This window comes from Vulpes vulpes, chromosome 15 (assembly GCF_048418805.1).
Source record: "Vulpes vulpes isolate BD-2025 chromosome 15, VulVul3, whole genome shotgun sequence".
NCBI classification, from domain to species: Eukaryota; Metazoa; Chordata; class Mammalia; order Carnivora; family Canidae; genus Vulpes; species Vulpes vulpes.
In genome coordinates, this window is record NC_132794.1 from 63,549,223 (window position 1) to 63,569,486 (window position 20,264).

Consider the following 20,264-nt stretch of genomic DNA (forward strand, 5'->3'; position numbering starts at 1 on the left):
GACTAAAATAAAAGATTCAAGGTAAAGGAACAAAAAAGGAAGGGCTCCTCAAAACTTAAGTGTATTGAGGACCCAGTGAGTTCTGTATGATTGAAGTGTTTTAAGCTTGCAGTTTTAGGGTGCTGAGAAGCATTTTATAGCACACTTTTTATTTTCAAATTGATAACTGTATCTATTGATAAAGTATTTACTAGAAAAAAATAACCTGCATCATTCTGACCAGTTAGGAAGAAAATCGAGTAAAGGGAATAGTACTTATTTACGTGCCTTCATTTTCCCGTTACTAGCTAGCAAGGGCTGATGCAAAAAAAAAAAAAAAAGAAAAGAAAAGAGAGAGAGAGAGAGATTAGAAACTGTAGCAGTATCTGGTATATAAAGGCACTCAAGTGTTTAATGAAGACTGTGCCTGCTTTTGAAGAGCTGTTGAGCTATTTGGGATTGCATCACTGACTTATTTGAAATTATTAAAGGAGAATGCAAGACAAAACATTATAAATACATATAAATATGAAATTTTAGGTTATAGAAAACAGATGGAAATGTATTAGATATTCCAAAAGGGGAAGTTTTTCTTTGTTTTGGCATAGTCCCAGAGAGCTTCATGGAATTTGTGGTCTTAAACCAAGCTTTTAAGGAAAAATAGAATTTAAAATAAGAGGGAAATGGAATTCTGGGAGAGGGAAGGATATAAACAAAAGCGATGAAAGTAGAATGGATAGTGTGTGTGTGTGTTTACTGGAATAATAAAAAATAAGATTGAAAAGCTGAAGAACCACTTGATGAAGGCCCTTTAGTGTCAGAGTTGGGAGTTAGACTTGATATATGGGCCAAAATCCCCAGTTTTTTTTGTAGGAAGGAATAACAGTTTCCTTTAGGCTTTTCTCTTCTCTTAGTTTCCATACAGTACTGCAGAAGTTCAGAGGAGCTCCTTCCTCTGGTCTGGAATTTTAGGATAGAAGATCCTTGAATTGTCTCTTTCAAAGACATGGCTTTGATGGAATGATCAAATGTTTGAGTTCCCACTATGGGTGAGGTACTAGAAATACGAAAACAAGAGGCAAGTCTGCTTTTATGTAACTCACTATTAGTGGGGAGACAGACATATAAATAATTACAATGCAATGTGATAAGTTTTAAATGTGCTTTGGAATTATAGAGAAAAAGGTAACTAGGGATGGGATGTGTCGAGGGAAAGCTTTATAGAAGTAACCTATGAACTGGGTCTGAAGGATGAGTGAGAGAAGGCCTTCCAGGCAGAGGGAATAGTCTTCAAATATGGTGAAGCAGAAAAAGATGGGTTCTTTTTCCCGATTCTAACCTTGGTCAGGAGTGCAGAGGAAGAGAGGAAGGAAATGGCAATAGCAGAACATAAAATTGATAGGTTGAGTTAGACTGTTAAAGAGCAGGCGGGCTAATTATTTTGGAGGATATTTTATAAATCTGTGGCTTTTGGCCTTCTTTCTGCCTCCAGGCTATGGCTACACACAAACGTTACTCATCAGTTATCATCAATAGGGAGGCAGATAAAGTGATGCAAGATCTGATAAACTGGTGTTCTCTAAATGAGCTAGGGATGCTACAGGTCAGACTATTTTCATAATAATACTAACATGTTCTTTGTCTTTTCATTCTCATTCTCTCACAAGTGTCAGTGGGGTTTTCCAGGCTAGGTGATGTGTGATGACATCATTGCTCTGACAGTTAATGGAATGTGTGCTCATGTATTCTTGTGCTTAAAATTTTTCTCAATTTTCATTTCTAGTATGGTAAATATGGGTGGATATGACGTAGGTAGACAAAAGCTCTTTAGAGGACTGTAATTTTTAGGACTGTAAAAAGTCCTGACACTAAAAGATTTGAGAAATGCTACAGTAAAGAAAAATAGTAAATACAGTAAAGAAAAATAGTAAATAGTAAACAGTAAGTAGCTGTTAGATTTCAGAAGATCCATCACTAGTGGTGTTTTTACTTTATATTTAGCTGATAATAGGGAACTATTATAAATAAATTACTGGACAGAAGAAATAACATGATGAAAGTGGTCTTGTTTGAGATTAGACTAAGGTAGGATTGTAGTGAGTGTAGCAGGAAGAATCAATGAGGATAGCCCTTTTGGTTGGGGAATTCTCTTCCCTTTCTCTTTGATGAAGATAACGTTGCAGCCTAAATGATGAACTGATTACTAACTGGATATAGGTAATGAAGAAGACAACCCCACCTTTTCTAATCTGGGTAATAGAGATTGATTGGGTCATTCAAAAGCTAGAGAAAATGTTTTAGGTGGGAGATGTCAAAGTTTGTTTGTGTCAGATTAGAAATGTCTGATAAGTGGGACATGATTATGTAAATATTCATCATGTTACTAGAAGCATAGAGTGGTCTCAGGAAAGAGGTCAAAGTATAGAGAAAAACTGAATAGAGGAGTTATTGCATAGATATAAGTATGGTAGCTTACTTGCCGTAAGAGAATGAATGAAGATTCCATAGGGAGTGGTGAATAATAGTTCTTAACTTTTTTCCATCCCAAATATATGTGGGGAACTACAAATTACTGGCTTAATTCCTCCCTGTAATTCCACATTCCTTGTAATTCCCCATGCCCTCTTCCACTCCATTCTCCAGAGACAGAGAAAACAGGAACAAAGATTAAACTTGGTGGGGAAAAGAGCATGCTAAGCATTAAGAATGAGAGAGTGTAAAAGAGACTACTATAGGTATAATTTGAGATTTGATTGAGAACTGGAAATAGGACAATGTCATGATCATAGTCTTGGAGAGAGAGACTATAATAGAGCGGTCAGTTATCATTGTTAAATTCAATAGCATCAAGGAAGTATTGGAGTAGGAAAGATTTTGCCCAAAAGTGGCAGGTATGAGGACAAGGTTGCTGAAAAATCAGGACAATATATGACTCCTCAGAATAAGTGGTAAAGTTCTCGTCAGAGGAAAGGAACAACAATCTCATTTTCTGAAATAATGGGATGGGACAAGGAAGATACAGAGACAGAGCCCTGTTAAGATAGAGGCAGGGGGCACTTGGGTGGCTCAGTCATTTGAGCAGCTGATTCTTGGTTTTGGCTCAGGTCATGATCTCAGGGTACTGGGATCCAGGACCTGTGGCCAAGCTCAGCAGGGAGTCTGCTTATGGATTCTCTCTCCCTCTCCCTTTGCCTCTTGCCCAGCTTGCATGGTTCTCTCTCTTTCTCTCTCTCTCTCTCTCTTAAATCTGAAAAGAGAGAGGCAGATGGAAATTGAGGCCTCATTCTCCCATTTTGGCAGAATAACAATTGACCTCATCAGGAATTACCATGGAACTTGTCAGTAATTAGCAAGGAGAAGTTATAAAGTATGGAGGGGAGGATTTTGTGAGAAAGATACATTATATTTTAAAGAAATTCTAATCTTACAGAGGTTATATCTAGGAATTTGAGGCATAAATGGAAAGTAGGAAGTAGCAATGGCTATGTTGGGGGTACTCTTTAAAAACTTTTAGTATATCAGTTTTGCTTTGCTTTTGTTTTTTCTCCCAGTACTTCTCTAAAACCTAGAAATAGGAGCAGGAAGAATGGCTAATTAGAGTTGTATTAAGGGTTGGGCTTTTCAAGAGCTTATTTTTGGAGAGTCAATGGAATTAGAATTGAAAATTAAAGTTGATTATTTCTTTTGCGGGAGGTGAAGTAATGAGAAAAATCAATAAACTAAACATGTTGGGAAGATTTGAGTGATTCAAAGAAAGTAAGTGCTGTGGTTCTGGATGAGAGATGACAGTTAAAATTACCAAACAGAGTGAGTACTGTGCTGGGAATATTGGAGTTTTAATTACAAGTGTTGCTTTAGGACTGATGAAGAGTAGATGATCATTCATAATCTCTGAAATAATTGAGCTGTGATAATCCAACAAATCAAGGAAGAAGGAAACTTATACATTAAATTTAATTCAAATTCAAATTTATAATTCTGTTTAACTGACACCAGGTAAATTCACCTACATTTATGCTTTGGAATACATTTTCACTTTGCTTCTTGACTTTAAACTACACATGTAGTTTTTTTATATAGTTTTTCTTTAATCTTTTATTTTATCTATCAAAAGCAATGCCATTTATAAGGATATTTGAAGGCTGTGACCCATTTATTTAGATATGTTTAGGGGTGCCTGGTTGGCTCAGTCGGTACGTAATATGACTCTTCACCTTGGGTTGTGAGTTCAAGCCCCCCATACGATATAGAGATTACTTAAAAATAAAGTCTTAAAAAAGATGTGTTTGGGTATGCCTGGGTGGCTTAGTCATTTAGGCATCTGACTCTTGATTTCTTTTGGGTCATGATCTTGAAGTTGTGGGATCAAGCCCCATGTCAGGCTCTGTGCTGGTTGAGGGGTCTGCTTGTTCCTTTCCCTCTGCTCATGCTCTCTGTCTCTAAGATGAATATATAAAATCTTAAAAAAAATGTGTTTGTGAAAATCAACAAGTCAAAAGATATATAAAATATAAAATTTGGTTTCTGATGATACTGACTTTATGTTACGAATGTTGAAGCTGAGTGATGGGTACTTGGAAATTCATTATACTATTATTTTTCTAGTTTGTATAACTTAAATATTGCATTATGTAACATTCTAAAAAGTTTCTGCCTTAATATCTTTATGTTTATGAAAGTATTATTTTGGGGTGCCCGGGTGGCTTAGTTGGTTAAGCATCTGCCTTCAACTCAGGTCATAGTCCCTGGGTCCTGGGATTGAGCCTCCCATCAGGCTCCCTGCTCATCAGGGAGTCTGCTTCTTTCTCCCTCTGACCCTCTCCTCTCCCCCTGCTCATGCTCTAGCTCACGTGCTCTCTCAAAATAAAATACTTTTTAAAAATGATTTTTTATTTATTTTGAGAGAGAGCATGCATGTGTTAGGAAGTGTGTGCAAGCCGAGGGAGAGGCAAAGGCAGAAGGAGAGAGAATCCCAAGCAGACTCTGCTGAACAGGGAGCCCTGCAGAGGGCTCAATACTAGGACTCTGGGATTACCACTTGAGCCAAAACCAAGAGTCAGATAGTCAACAGACTAAGCTACCCAGTACCCCATATTACTTTAATAATAGAAGGAATCCCTGCTTTGTCATACTTTTGTTTTCTTACAGAAAGACTGTTATAGGTTGTGAGGCTCAAACGCTGAAAAAAAGTACATAAACTTATTCTGTACATTATGACAGAAGACACATAAGTTTTGTAATAACCAATGATAATGTTTCTAATCATGTAGCATTTTGGTAGAAGAATGAATGCACTGTTCTCAATTAAGATGTTGGAAGCACATCTCTTTTCCTCCATAGCCCTTTTGGGTAGGAAATTCTTTTCTTTCTTTGCTTAGACCATCTCCTACTCCAAGTCAACAGAGGAATGCCAGGATTCTGAAGCAAGATTTTCTTTTTATATTAACCTGATTTCTCCAGACATTCTAAACCTAGAAACTAGAAAGTAAGGATTGACATATTTGGTTCTATAAAAAATGATGAAAAAGCTGAAGGGCACCTGGGTGGCTCAGTTGGTTGAGTGTCCAACTCTTGACTTCAGCTAAGGTCATGATCTTGGAGTCATGAGATTGACCCTGGAGTTGGGCTCCATGCTGAGTACAGAGTCTGCTTAAAATTCTCTGTCTCCCCTTTTCTCTGCACCACAACCCCTACTAAGCAAAGAAAGAAGAGAAAAGAATTTCCTACCCAAAAGGACTATGGAGGAAAAGAGATTGCACCACAACCCCTCACCCCACATGTGTATTCTCTTTAAAAAATAAAAATTAAAAGAAAATGAAAAGGCTGAAGGTTAAAAAGGACAAAAATACTCCTTTTTTCACCCAAAAAAATCTCCACCGGAAACTAAACCAAAGCACACTATAGACTGAGGGAATTCTTTACCAGATTATGTGCCTATTGGTTAATTTCTTCATTTACAAAGAGCCCTTACAATCCCTGGGTGGCGCAGCGGTTTGGCGCCTGCCTTTGGCCCAGGGCGCGATCCTGGAGACTCGGGATCGAATCCCATGTCGGGCTCCCAGTGCATGGAGCCTGCTTCTCCCTCTGCCTATGTCTCTGCCTCTATCTCTCTCTCTCTCTCTCTGTGTGACTATCATAAATAAATAAAATTTAAAAAAAAACAAAAAACAAAAAACGAAAAAAAAAACAAAGAGCCCTTACAGATTAGAAAGAAAAGATAAGCAATCCACTAGCAAAATGAGCAAAGGCCATTTCCAGAAAATTCAAAGAAGTTCAAATGGACATCCTTTCTCTCATTATCACTTATAGAATAAGGCACCATGAAGATGAGCCTCTTGCCAACAATGAGCTTTTGCTCTAGTTCTCCGTCCCTTCTTGACAACTTTTCTCATACACTTTTCAGACACCTCTCCTTGCTTCTTACTTTCTTTTCTTTTTTAAGATTTTATTTGTTTATTTGACAGAGAGAGAGCAAGCACAAGCAGGGGAAGCGGCAGAGAGAGAGAGAGGGAGAAGCAGGCTCCCCACCAAGTAGGGAGTCCGACGTGGGGCTCGATCCCAGGATCCTGGGATCATGACCTGAGCTGAAGGCAGACACTTAACCAACTGAGCCACCCAGGTGCCCCAACTTTCTTTTTCTTTAAACTTCCTCACTTGTAAGAACATTGCAATCACACAAATTTTCTCATATTTCCCTTTTTTTAAACTAGGCACTTTTGAGGATTTCCAAGTGTGTTTATTCCTTGTAAAAGTGGAAAAAGAGATGGTGAGCCAAAGATTCCATTTTAGCATCTCCTCGGTCCCCTCCCCCTTTTAATATAGATCTTATAAGAAGAGAATAATAGCTTTACACATTGGTGTTTTGTGTACGTGATAGATTCAAATAACATTTAGAAGTCTTTCATTTTCAATCTCTCTTAAGAATTAGGATTGGTGAGGTAAAATGGATGCAGGCTGATGACGATATGAATACTGCTGGTGGCTGTAATAGGTTTGTTCTATCTGTAATAGGTTGTCCTATTAATAATGGGTTCATTTTCTCCTTTCCCTTTGCTTTGAGTAGTCCTTCAGTGGATAACTTTCCTATTTCCCATCCAGCCTAGTCTATGTTGAGTCCCAGGTGAAGAACATTTGAGCATAGATCGTACCAGTAATCAGAGAGCTTTGAAAAATAATAGTATTCAGTTATTTTTATGTCCAGATATGATGCTAAGTATTTTATATGCATTATATGCATTTCTCCTTAATTTTCTCAATCACATCATTAAATCCTTATGCAAATATTGCTCCTATTTTACATATATACAAAACTGAGGTGCATAAAGTTTATTTATTTATTTATTTATTTATTTATTTATTTATTTTTGCATAAAGTTTAAATAACTGGCCCAACCTAAGATTAATACCCACTCCAGAACTTGAGCTGTTACTTGGGGTATGTGGTTTTGAAGTTAAAATTCAAGATGCCAGCAAGCCTGATGGACACTAGATCTGGGGCTAAGCAGGTTGAACGAACCGGTGATAAAGTCAGAGAAGCAGAAATAGCCTTCGTGACTCTTTAGAACAAATCCTTGGGATCTGGTACCAGTTGCTCTTTATTCAGACTCCTTCCATTTTTAGCCCCCTATACTTTATCCTATGTCCTCTGAATTATCTGACATTTCCAGTGTCAGAGACTTTCTTAGCTTTTGGGGTAAATAAGTGTGACATTCCCTTCATAGTTTATTAAATACCTTCTTTGATATTTTCATTAATTAGTAAATTCTATCTTTACTACCACTACTACTATCTTTACTACCACAACCACTACCTGAAGGAGGTTCAGGCCACCTTCATCTCATCTGGATGACTTCAATAGCCTTCAGGTTGGTCCCTTATCATACCCTATTCACATTTATTTCTCAAGTAACAGTGCAAAAATTTCATTGTCAGTTATACTTGGGTTTTTCAGCAGCTAGGCTTTCTGAGCTTAAATATAAGTCCATTGTAACGTTGTTTATTGCTCTGAAACTCTTTGCATTGCATATAAAATAGGACTTTAAAAAAAAAAGATTTTATTTATTTATTCATGAGAGACACACACACACACACAGAGAGAGAGGCAGAGACACAGGCAGAGGGAGAAGCAGGTTCCATACAGGGAGCCTGACGCGAGACTCCTTCCTGGGTCTCGGATCAGGCCCTGGGCTGAAGGGGGCGCTAAACCACTGAGCCACCTGGGCTGCCCTAAAATAGGACATTCTTGAAAATCTAATATGTATGACTATATCTGCAATTTCTGATGGTTTTAAATAGTTTTAGATAGGCCTTAGTATTACTCTGAGGTTAGGGTCTAAATTATGATAAAAATTGATGGTGAATGTGTTTCAAATTGGCTTTTCTAAGTTGAAGATCGTGTCTTAAAATTTTTTGTGACTTGATATATTGATGAGATACAGAAGGATTTACTAAACAATCTGAATTTTGGTATTTTTAAGTATAGTAATTATTATTAATAAATGAATTATTCTTAATAATAAATGATAAATAATAAACGAATGTTACATATAATAAATTAGAATATGAAGATGATGTGTAATAGTTTATAATAAGGCATGTTGAAAGGATCCTTTTTAAAGGATAAAAGTCTTTTATTTTATTTATTTTTTAAATATTTTATTTATTTATTCTTGAGAAACCCAAAGAGAGAGAGGCAGAGACATAAGCAGAATTGAAGCAGACTCCCTGCAGGGAGCCCGATGTGGGACTTGATCCCAGGACTCCGGAATCACACCCTGAATGGAAGGCAGATGCTCAACCACTGAGTGACTCAGGTGCCCCTTTAGTCTTTGTTTAATACTTCTAATATTTTAAAAAAATAATTTATTTATAATTTCAACTAAAAAATCATGAATGCTGTATGATTTACTGTATATTCAAAATTAGAAGGGTACCACACCTGGCTGGCTCAGTCCATAGAGCATGTAACTTTCCCCATATTGGGTGTAGAAATTACTTTAAAAATTTTTTTAATTAGTGAAATTTGAACTAAGAAGGAATTTTATCATGTATTTGGGCCATTTTACCTTAAGTAATGCAAAAATAGACTACAACACAAGAATTAAATAATTCATGTACAAATTAAAAATGGTTGTCTCCTGAGTTCCAGCAACTTTGTTGGAATATCAAACTAAACCTTACAGTTCTGAAGCAGACATCATTTCCTTCTACAAACTTGTCTTCCCTTATCAAATTTCTCATTTATATTGATTCTATAGATCTTAATTTTGAGAGTCTCCTAACTAAGTCTTAGAGTCAACCTTATTTATTCTTTGCCTATCATTATCTCCCTTTCTTTCTTTCTTTCTTTCTTTCTTTCTTTCTTTCTTTCTTTCTTCTTTCTCTCTCTTCTCTAAAGATTTATTTGAGAAAGGGGGAGGGAGAGAGAGAATCTTCCAGCAGGTTCCTCACTCAGCAAGGATCCTGTCATACTCTATCTCTTGATCCATGCATAACATCATGACCTGAGACGAAATCAAGAGTTGGACACTTAACCTGCTGAGCCACCCAGGCTTATCCTCCACTTTTCATTGGTCACAAAGTTCTGTCAAATCTTTATTTAAAATATATATCAGATGATGTTTTACATAAGATTTGTGTTGAAAAAAAGTATTTTGCTGTAAAAATATGTAAATAGTGGTATAATGGAGAAGGTAATTGGCTTTGGAGTCGGATCTCAGTTCACATCACAGCTTTGCTACTTTGGACAAATTAACTTCTCAGTGCATTAGTTAATTCTTTGAATGAAGGTAGTAAAATCAGCTTCATAGGATTGTGGATTATGCTAATTGTCATAGCAAACTGAATGACAATTAGTTCAATATATTAAAATTTTTTTTCTGCTTTTCCTAAAGAGCAAAGATTGGCAAATACTCAATTTTTATCTTTTCAACTCCCCAACTTACAGAAGTGTTATAATTCAAAATGTGAATCTATGACTTTTTATTGGTATTCCAGTTAAACATTTAATAATATTCTTTGGTCATTTTTGTGCTTACCATCACCTATATAAACTGCTTATTTTTTAGTTTTACTGGTCCCCTGCATTTTTCTATCCCCTTCAGAATGTCATCATAGGTATCAAAATCTTGGCATATCACTTTTGGGATATTTTACATTTTTGTTTAAGGTTATATTAATACTTTACGTGGAAGATTTGATTAATTTATTTTTATTTATTTTTAATTTTATAAAAATTTTTAAAATTTTGATCTTGGTTGGGTCTATTTTCAAATACACTTCACTCTTCAAATGACTAAGAATTACAGAATAATTTGGCTGAATTAATGGGTTTTTACCCTATAGTTGAATAGTTGGAGTTGGAGTAGCTATTTCTGTTTGTTAATTTGATTATTCTTGCTGTGCTTAAGATATTAATTTGCTCAGGAAATCCAGTTAATTCAGTAAAATCTTATGTCTCGGAGAGGACGTAATTTATTTTCTTAGACTCTATTTGAACTCTTAATTTGGAGCTATGTGTTAGTATATACTGAGAGGTTTTGCTCATATTTTAGGAAGAATATTTAAACTACTTAAAAGAGTACCTTCCAATTACTTTTATATACATTATTCATGTACTTAAGAACAATATGTTTTAGATTATTACTAAAAGGCCACCTGAGAACTTAGGTCATTCTTTAAGTTTTTTTCATTGTAAAATTTAAAATTTAGAGATTCACACTTGTTAATTCTGTATTCTTAGCTAGCTATTCCCTAACTTGTTTTTTTCTTTTATAAAACCTAAAGAGACAGGAATGAAAGTCAGAATCATTAACAAAACCTTTGGCACTTGTTTTTGAGGTGATGGTGGTAAAAGAATGGAAAAAGATAAGCTTTCAGGAAGATAATTTTGTGGTTTAAAAAAAAAAAGATCTGGGGATCCCTGAGTGGCGCAGCGGTTTGGCGCCTGCCTTTGGCCCAGGGCGCGATCCTGGAGACCCGGGATCGAATCCCACGTCGGGCTCCCGGTGCCTGGAGCCTGCTTCTCCCTCTGCCTGTGTCTCTGCCTCTCTCTCTCTTTCTGTGACTATCATAAATAAATAAAAATTAAAAAAAAAAAATTAAAAAAAAATAAAAATAAAAAAAAAAAGATCTGTTGACAGCTTCACAGTATTAGTGAGAAGCAGGCGTTCCTTCTCAATTGTTTATTTGTCCTTAATTTTAATGACTATCCGGAATATGTTATTGGCTAGGATTCAGGAAATGAATATTTCACTGAGTATGCTTGTGAATAAGTGAGTTAAAATATTTGCATATTTGTTGCCCACTTCTTAATCAGTATAAAGGTGTCATTTTCTTTTTCAAATGTTTAAAGCAATGCATGTAGGCAATTGTTATTATTTGGACATTTCCAGGCTAAACCCTGAAATCATGTTTGTAGAAATCTAGGATTATAGTATGTATTTCCCAAGTACATATAGTTGTTAGTGCCTTTGTTTGTTATTTTTGGCAAAAATGCCACAATTGACAATTCTGTTAATTCTTATTTTGACAGTTATATAGGATTGCTACTTTAACCAAAGCAGAGGATAAGCTATCTGTTTGTGGAATTTTCTGGTAAATATATTGACTGAACCTGTCTGGAATAAAAAAATATATAGGTCTTATTTAAGAAACATTATTAGGTGTAAGTGGGATTTTCAGATTGTTCTGACAATTATTCAGAATATAAACATTAACAGTGAATATAAACTTCTGGTTTAAATATCAGACCTTTAAGAGCACTCCTGAAACAGCTTGATACAATATTTTGTAGTGATAAACTATTCTGTAGGAACAGTTAAAATCATCTAAGACAGGGGTCAGCAAACTCAATTCCTGTAAAGGACCAGATAGTAAGTAAATATCTTAGGCTTTGTGATCTGTCTTGTAAAGATTCAGCTATGCTATTGTTGTGCAAAACAGCCAAAGCTATATATAAACAATGAGAGTGACTGTTCAAATAAAACTTTATTTAGAAAAACAGGCAGGGGGCAGCCCTGGTGGCACAGCGGTTTAGCGCCACCTGTAGCCCAGGGCATGATCTTGGAGACCCTGGATCGAGTCCCACGTCAGACTCTCTGTATGATGCTTGCTTCTACCTCTCCCTGTGTCTCTGCCTCTCTCTCTCTCTCTGTCTCTATGAATAAATAAATTTTTAAAAATCTTTAAAAAATAAATAAAAAATAAATATCTAAAAAAAAAAAAGAAAACAGGCAGGGACCATAGTTTACCAATGAATTTCAGGTTAAAAATATATCATATATGGGAACTCTCAACTTTCTGTTCAATTTTCTGTAAACCTAAAGCAGCTAAAACAAAACAAACAAAATCCCCAAACTCTGTTAACAATTTTTGAAAAACATGACACAAGGAAACAAATGATTTAGAATCAAGTAATAATAAAAACCTCCATGGCATCTCTTGGTTTTGCCTGAGTAATGAATCCAGCTGGATGACAAAATTGTAAGCATCAATTGTCACGTATGCTCTCAGGGTATGAAACTGTTTCTGTTTTACAGAGATCTGTTTTACAGAGATATGTTTTAGAACTTATTTTATTAATTGATTAAACAAACAAAAAATTGTGACATGCTGTTACCGCATTTGCTAACGTAAACACCCAGAGTACCTTCTTCAACACTTGGAGGAACTGTTGGAAAAAGTTGATAATTTAAATGATTTCCTTGGTTGAACGGAAAATGATTCCCAGAAAATAACTCCTGAAAAATTTTTAATTATGTTACTATTCTCCTATCGTTGATATTTAATTACTTTGTTTGATTTTCTGTCCTACAGCATTTATTTTTCTTCTATCCTATGAATATACCACAGAGTATGCTTTTGAATAAGTCAGCTAAAATATTTATAATGATTGGCTATAACATCTATGTAACTCATCTGACAATTCACTTGAAACATTAATGTAGACTAATGTGTTGCTGCCAAATTAACTTTAGAAACTTAAATATGACTGTAATCGTATCTACTTTTAACCTTTTTATTGTGAACCATAACACATAGGATGCATAAAACAGATGTATAGTTTAACAAGTTATTATAAACATCAGTGGAACTATCATGCAAGTCAAGAAATAGAGCATTGCCAGCATCCCGGAAGGCTCTTACTTTTTAAAAAATATTTATTTATTTATTTGAGAGAACTAGAGCAAGTGAGCCTAGTATAGGGAGGCAGAGAGGAAGAGAGAAGCTCAGGCAGACTCTACACTGAGCACAAGCCTGACTTGGGGGGCTCTATCCCACGACCCTGAGATGATGACCTGAGCCAAAACCAAGAGTCAGAAACTCAGGTGCTCCCCAGAAGGCTCTTATATGCCCTCCTTTCCAACTATAACCCCTTCCTTTATCCCTAGGGCTAACCATATTCTGGTTTTTATGGAATCCATTTCCTTACTTTTCTTTATAATTTTATCACCATGCATACAGCTATCAACAATATAGTTTAATGCTGCCTACGTTTAAACTTTACTGGGTGCCTGGTAGCTAGGTCAGTTAAGCGTCTGCCTTCAGCTCATGTCATGTTCTCAGGGTCCTGGAATCAAGCCCTACATTGGGCTCCCTGCGCAGCATGGAGTCTGCATGTCCCTCTCCCTCCTCCCTTCATCCCTGCTTGTGCTCTCTCTCTCTCTCACTCTGCTCTCTGTCAAATAAATAAATAAATAGAATTAAAAAAAAAAAACTTTGCAAGTGAAATTCTTTAGCATATGATTAATATGGGTTTTAAAAAATATTTTATTTATGTATTTGAGAGAAAGAGTGACACCATGAGCCAGGGTTGGGGCAGAGGGAGAGGGAGAAGCATATTCCCTGCTAAGTGGGGAACCTGACTTGGGGCTCATTCCCAAAACCCTGAGATCATGACCTGGGGTGAGGGTAGACACGTAACCAATTGAGCCACCCAGCCATCCCTGATTGATACTTTAATACTGTAGCATTATAGTCACTCAATAAAAATGGCCAAGATAAACTGAAGAAATGGGATATTGAGCTATGTTCCAATCTGTCCTTAGTAAAACTGCTCCATGGTTGACCTGTCACATGTTTGGTGCCTATTCCTGCCCTTCAACTGGTCTATCATGTAAGACACTACTGGAGGTGCCTAGTGACTATCATAGAGGGTGATGAAAGGGGTAGCATTTGGTTTTAAAAACAGATTTCTTGGGATCCCTGGGTGGCGCAGCGGTTTAAGCGCCTGCCTTTGGCCCAGGGCACGATCCTGGAGACCCAGGATCGAATCCCATGTCGGGCTCCTGGTGCATGGAGCCTGCTTCTCCCTCTGCCTGTGTCTCTGCCTCTCTCTCTCTCTGTGTGACTATCATAAATAAATAAAAATTTAAAAAAAAAGACAAAATATTAAAAAAAAAACAGATTTCTTGTCCATCGAAAGATGAATGGATAAAGAAGATGTGGTTTATGTATACAATGGAATATTACTCAGCAATTAGAAACGACAAATACCCACCATTTGCTTCAACGTGGATGGAACTGGAGGGTATTATGCTGAGTGAAATAAGTCAATCGGAGAAGGACAAACAGTGTATGTTCTCATTCATTTGGGGAATATAAATAATAGTGAAAGGGAATATAAAGGAAGGGAAAAGAAATGTTGGGAAATATCAGGAAGGGAGACAGAACATAAAGACTCCTAACTCGGAGAAACGAACTAGGGGTGGTGGAAGGGGAGGAGGGCGGGTGTTGGAGGGGAATGGGTGACGGGCACTGAGGTGGACACTTGACGGGATGAGCACTGGGTGTTTTTCTGTATGTTGGTAAATTGAACACCAATAAAAATTAATTAAAAAAAAATAAAAAATAAAATAAAATGAAAGAAAAAAAACAGATTTCTTGGTGTCTCTGTGAGATCTTATATCGCCCTATAAATTTTATGGTGATAAGATTGACTTTGTCATATTTGATAAAGATTAGTTATAAAGATTTTAATAACAAATATTAATGTATATGTATAGTAGATACATTTGCACACATACAATGTTTCTGACTGAAGAAACACTTTAATCACTTAAAACATTTGATTTTATAGAAAAAATACTTTGTTTTTCAGGTGAAACTTCCACCGATGATGGAAATCATAACTGCTGAACAACTGATGGAATATTTAGGTTAGTGTTGAAAAGTGGGATGATTTTATCTCTTTCAAAATAAAGTCTCCAAAACTAATATATTACCAAATTGCATCTTTCTGAAGTGCTATTAAATCTGCTTTAAAATCATAATTTTGAATCTCTTAATTAAAAATTTATATTAATATGTTACTGTTCTTGAGTGTTAAACCTTTCTGAAGGCTTTTTCTAACCAGTGTTAAAATTCTATAGTATAAATAAGGAGGCTGATAACTTCCAGAAAAGAACAAGATACATATTAATTCCTAATAAATTACAGAATGGGAAATGGTACAGGAAGTCTGACATTGCATGTAGAAAGCGTTAAAAAAATATTGAGTTGAATATAGACTTGAATTAAAAACCTAGATTTAGATTTAGATTATCACTATCCAAAGTATGACTCGTGGACCTACACCAGTCTGTGAAACATTAGTTACCAATCTGCAGTGATCCAGGGGTTTGTGCCAAAATGCAAAACATTTACACAAGCATACTGTTCAGTTTATCTGAAATTTTTCATAGCAAAATTTTCTTGATGAAGGAAGCAGTGTATTAAGTTGCATTCTTATGCAAGCTTCTTATTTCAAAACAGACCAGTGATAGTTTACAGACCAGCTGCTTTCAGTAGAACTTGTTTACAGAGCGGGGGAACTGTGTATTACACTGAGGTCTTTTACAATTTAGCAAAGAGGAATTTATATATTTATATTGTTACCACATAGGTAATCAATCCATATTCTTAGTTTTTTTAGTAATTAATTGTTTATTTTAAGAAAAATTTTGTAAAAAAGAAAAATTATTATTGTCAGCTGATTAGCTTGTCTACACCATTCCAGACTACAAGCTAACTGACTTTTGGTGAAGTACAGGCCTAGTGAAGTTGGAGATTGTAGCTTTTGGAAGACCCTTTTCTTTATGTAATTACTATCATTTAATCCTATTCACTGGCTAGGGAAATCTCAGAGTTAAGAGTAGATTACTTTGAATACCCATATGTCTGGAAATAGAATTTCTATTTATATCTCTTTTAGTCTAGCTTAGTGATTGTTAAACTTTATGATTTCTAAATTATGTTTCATAATTGGGAACATAATTGGGAATTATATTTCATGGGGAAGGCTGAAATATGCTTGGTGCTTTTGATGAATAACCAGTATAACTTCCAAGGAGTGTATGTACAAGGGAGATGACATTTGAGAGGTAATGGGGCCAGGTCATATAGGACCCTGTAGGCTATTATAGCAACTTCTGGCATTTGCCCTGAGTGAGCTTGGAAGCCATTAGAGGTTTTTGACCGGAGGACTGATATGATTTGACTTTGAGAGTAACAAGAATTCTCTGGCTGAAACTAGAACCTAGGAAGGAAGAGACAAGCAGGGATATCAGGAAGCTATTACAACAAAAAATCCTATTGCAATCAGTGAAAGATGGTGGTGGCTTCCAACAAGGTAGTAGAAGCGGCGATTGTAAAATGTGGTCAGATTCTGGATATAAAGCTGACAGGATTTGCTAATCAGTTGAATGGAGAGTGAGAATGGTTCACTGCATGGTTTTTGGCTTAGTACAACTGAAAGGATGGAGTTAACATCAGCTGACACAAGAAAAATGGAAGGAACATGTTTAGGGAGGAATAACAGGATTTGGGTTTGGGGATGTTTATTGACATCCAAGTGGAAATTTCAGGATGGCAGTCAGATATATAAATGTAGAGTTTAGAGGAGGGGTCTAGATCACTGCTGTATAATAGAAATTTCTGTGATAATAGAAATCTTCAATATCTGTACTATCTAGTTTGGTACTACTAACCACACATAGCTCTTGAGCTCTTAACATATAGCTGATGTGCTGAGAACCTGAATATTAAATTTTAATTAACGGAAATTATATAATCATATGTTGCTACTGGCTAATGTATTGGGCGGTGCAGATCTAGCCTATAAATATGCATTTGGGAGCAGACAACATATATAAATGGTAGACAAAGTGAAATCACAATGAGATTGAATGTAGATAGAGAAGGGAAGAGATCAGTGTACTAACTGTGGGACATGCCACTGATTAGAAATTGCAGAAGAAGGAAGAACAGGTGTGTTCAAGCCAGGTTGAAGAAAAACAGGAGACTTATTTCCTAGAATCCAAATGAAGTTTCAATGAAGAGTAAAAGATTAACTGAACCACATGCTGCTAATAGCTTAAGCAGTGTGAAGACTAAAAATTGACTATTGATTGAACCATAAGGAGGTCACTGGTAACCTCAACAAGTGCGTGGGAGGAAACCAGACAGGGAGGGTACAAGGAAAAATTGGAAACCTTTATACATAGCCAATAGCAATGTAATATTGCTGACAAGAAACATTTTCTCAGTTCCTTAAAAAGTTTAACATAGGGCAGCCCCAGTGGCTCAGTGGTTTAGCGCCGCCTTTAGCCCAGGGTGTGATCCTGGAGACCAGGGATCGAGTCCCACATCAGGCTCCCCACATGGAACCTGCTTCTCCCTCTGCCTGTGTGTCTGCCTCTGTGTGTATGTGTGTGTGTCTTGTGAATAAATAAATAAATAATCTTAAAAATTTTTTTTAAAGTTTAACAGAACTACCATATGACCTATAATTTTACCCAAGAGAAGTAAAAACACACATCCATACAAAAACTTGTACAGGAAGGTTCATGACACCATTACTCATAATAACCAAAAAAATGGAAGAAACTCAAATGTCCATCCACTGATGAGTGGATAAACAAAATGTGATATATCCATACAATGAAATATTAGCCACAAAAAAGAGTGTACTGATACACACTGGAAAGTGGATAAAACTTAGACATTATGCTAAGTTGAAGAAGCCATGTCATGAAAGATCACATATTATATGATTGCATTCATATGAAATGTCCAGAATAAACAAATTTATAGGGACAGAAAGTAGATTAGTGGGTTGCTTGGGACTGGTGGGAAAGGTAAGGGAGTAAATAGGGATTGACTGCTCATGGGTACAGAATTTCTTTTGGTGGGGAAAAATGTTCTAAAATTGGATCATGATGACTTCACAGTCCTGTTAATATACTTTCAAAATATTGAATTGTATATTTTAAATGGGTTTATTGTATAGTATTTGAGTTGTATCTCAATAAAGCTGCTTAAGAAAAGAAAACTGGAGGAAAGGAATTGAAAAGAATACTTTTGACAAACAGAATAGTCTCAGATAGGGATGCCTGGGTGGCTCAGTAGTTGAGCATCTGCCTTTGGCTCAGAGCATGATCCCGGGGCCTGGGATTGAGTCCCACATCAGGCTCCCTGTGAGGAGCCTATTTCTCCCACTGTCTATGTCTCTGCTTCTCTCTGTGTCTCTCAGGAATAAATAAATTAAATTAAAAAAAGAACAGTCTCAGTACAGAGAGTTCATTGATAGCAATTAATGGTGAAACAGAATGTATCAAAAACAGATGCAAGTAGGTAGGTAGATGTGGTTGTGGTAGCTTGTAGAAGCCCTTTTGAATGCTTTTATTTTCTCATTGAAATAGGGAACCAGGTCATCAGCTGAGAGCGAGGGATGAAGAAAGAGTTGTTGCAGATGAGAGGGAAGGCATAAAATAGTTGCCTATAGAAGAGTAAGAGAGTGAATGAGAGTGTGATATATTCCTGGGCATTACCTCTGAAGTTAGAGCAGCCAGCATGGTGGTATGATTTCTCTAGTCACATTTAGCTGCATGAGTATAGGCCTTCTTGGTGGAGGAGCAGGATTTAAGCAGAGTTCGTTTTTTACCAAGTGAATATGTTGAAGAAAGAGTCTAAGGAATTGAAGATATGTGTCGAGAGTGATTGTAATGAGCCAAGGATTTGAGTTGCATAAAGAGGAAATGAAGATATAAATGTCTTGGGGAAAAAAATGTGATGAAGTTAAAGGATTATAGGGGTCCTGATGGAGCTTAAGAATTTTTGGAGCCTGATAATGACAAAGCTGTATGACCCTGGGGAATAAGTTTCTGAGGTAAGGTAGATTTTAAGATTTTTGTTGAAGAGGTTAAGGAACAGAAAGTCTAGGTTATTGGATGGATCATCTCTTTAAATATTGAAAACACTAAAAAATTATGTCAGGATTTGTGTTTGAGAGAGATAGTGAGCTAGGAATAAGAGGAATTGACCTGGAAGTTGGTAGAGGACTGCAACCAGGTAGGTGGATGATGAGTAATATTATTCAACGGCATGAGTTTTAAAACTGAGGAGTTTTAGGGAGAAGGCGAGAGAATGACAATAGGACAATAAGGAGTAAGCAGGTATCTGCTCCACCTCCAGACTCACTAGTAAAGAGGCATGAAAGAGAACTATTACTTGAGAAGGCTGTAGTGTCATCAAGGCAGAGCCAAGTTTCATTAGGTGAAGGGAACACTAAGAGAAGAAAATACCTGGAAGATTTTGCAAGGAGGGTCCATGAGTTCCAGAAGACTGATATTCAAGATAAGAATTTAGGAGTCATTAGTATAAAAATTGGATTTAAATCTATGGAAATTGATGGGAACATTAAGATAGACAGCATAAAGAGAGAATAGAAGAGGTCAAGGTTATACCATAAAACTTCCCAGCATAGAGAGATGGGGTAGAGCAGTGTTTCTTAGTCTTTTTTTAATTACTGCCCCTTAAAGGAGCCTACATAGATATTTCTGTCCTAATCACCCACTCCAAGAAATTTTAATATCATAGGCATACTATATGTTTCTTCATGTACTGTGCCCTTTAGAGATCACAAACCATTATATTGGCTAAAATATTTTTGGCGTCTCCCCCAGGGAATCAGTTTCTGTCCTTCTGGGGCAACAGGCCCCTGCTGAAATGCATGGAATAGAGGAGAGGAGAGAGAAGAAAGAGAAGAACTAGCCAGTAAGATAGGCGAACAGCCAGGAGAGGGTGGCACAGTGAAGCCAAGAGAAGGAATGTTAGAAGAAGAGACGGTATAGAATAATGAAGAGTACTGTCCATGTGACTTGGCAACATGCAGGCTATTATGATCTTTACAGAAACAGTGTCAGTACAGTGATGGGATGAAAATAGATTGGTGAGTGGAAGAGCATCTAAGAGGTGAGTAAGTGGAGACCTCAAGTGCAGATAACTTTTGAGAAATTTGGCAGCAA

The 20,264-nt window shown here is 36.4% G+C and overlaps 1 protein-coding gene across 3 annotated transcripts in view; it reads left to right on the forward strand.

Moving 5' to 3' along the window:
- MINDY2 (MINDY lysine 48 deubiquitinase 2) overlaps nt 1-20,264 on the forward strand; it is a 77,619-nt gene that overhangs the window by 1,703 nt on the left and 55,652 nt on the right. For all 3 annotated transcript variants that reach the window (XM_025999814.2, XM_072738633.1, XM_072738634.1), the window contains exon 2: nt 15,080-15,137. In XM_025999814.2, coding sequence (XP_025855599.2) covers nt 15,080-15,137 — 58 coding nt within the window. The remainder of the gene's footprint in view (nt 1-15,079; nt 15,138-20,264) is intronic.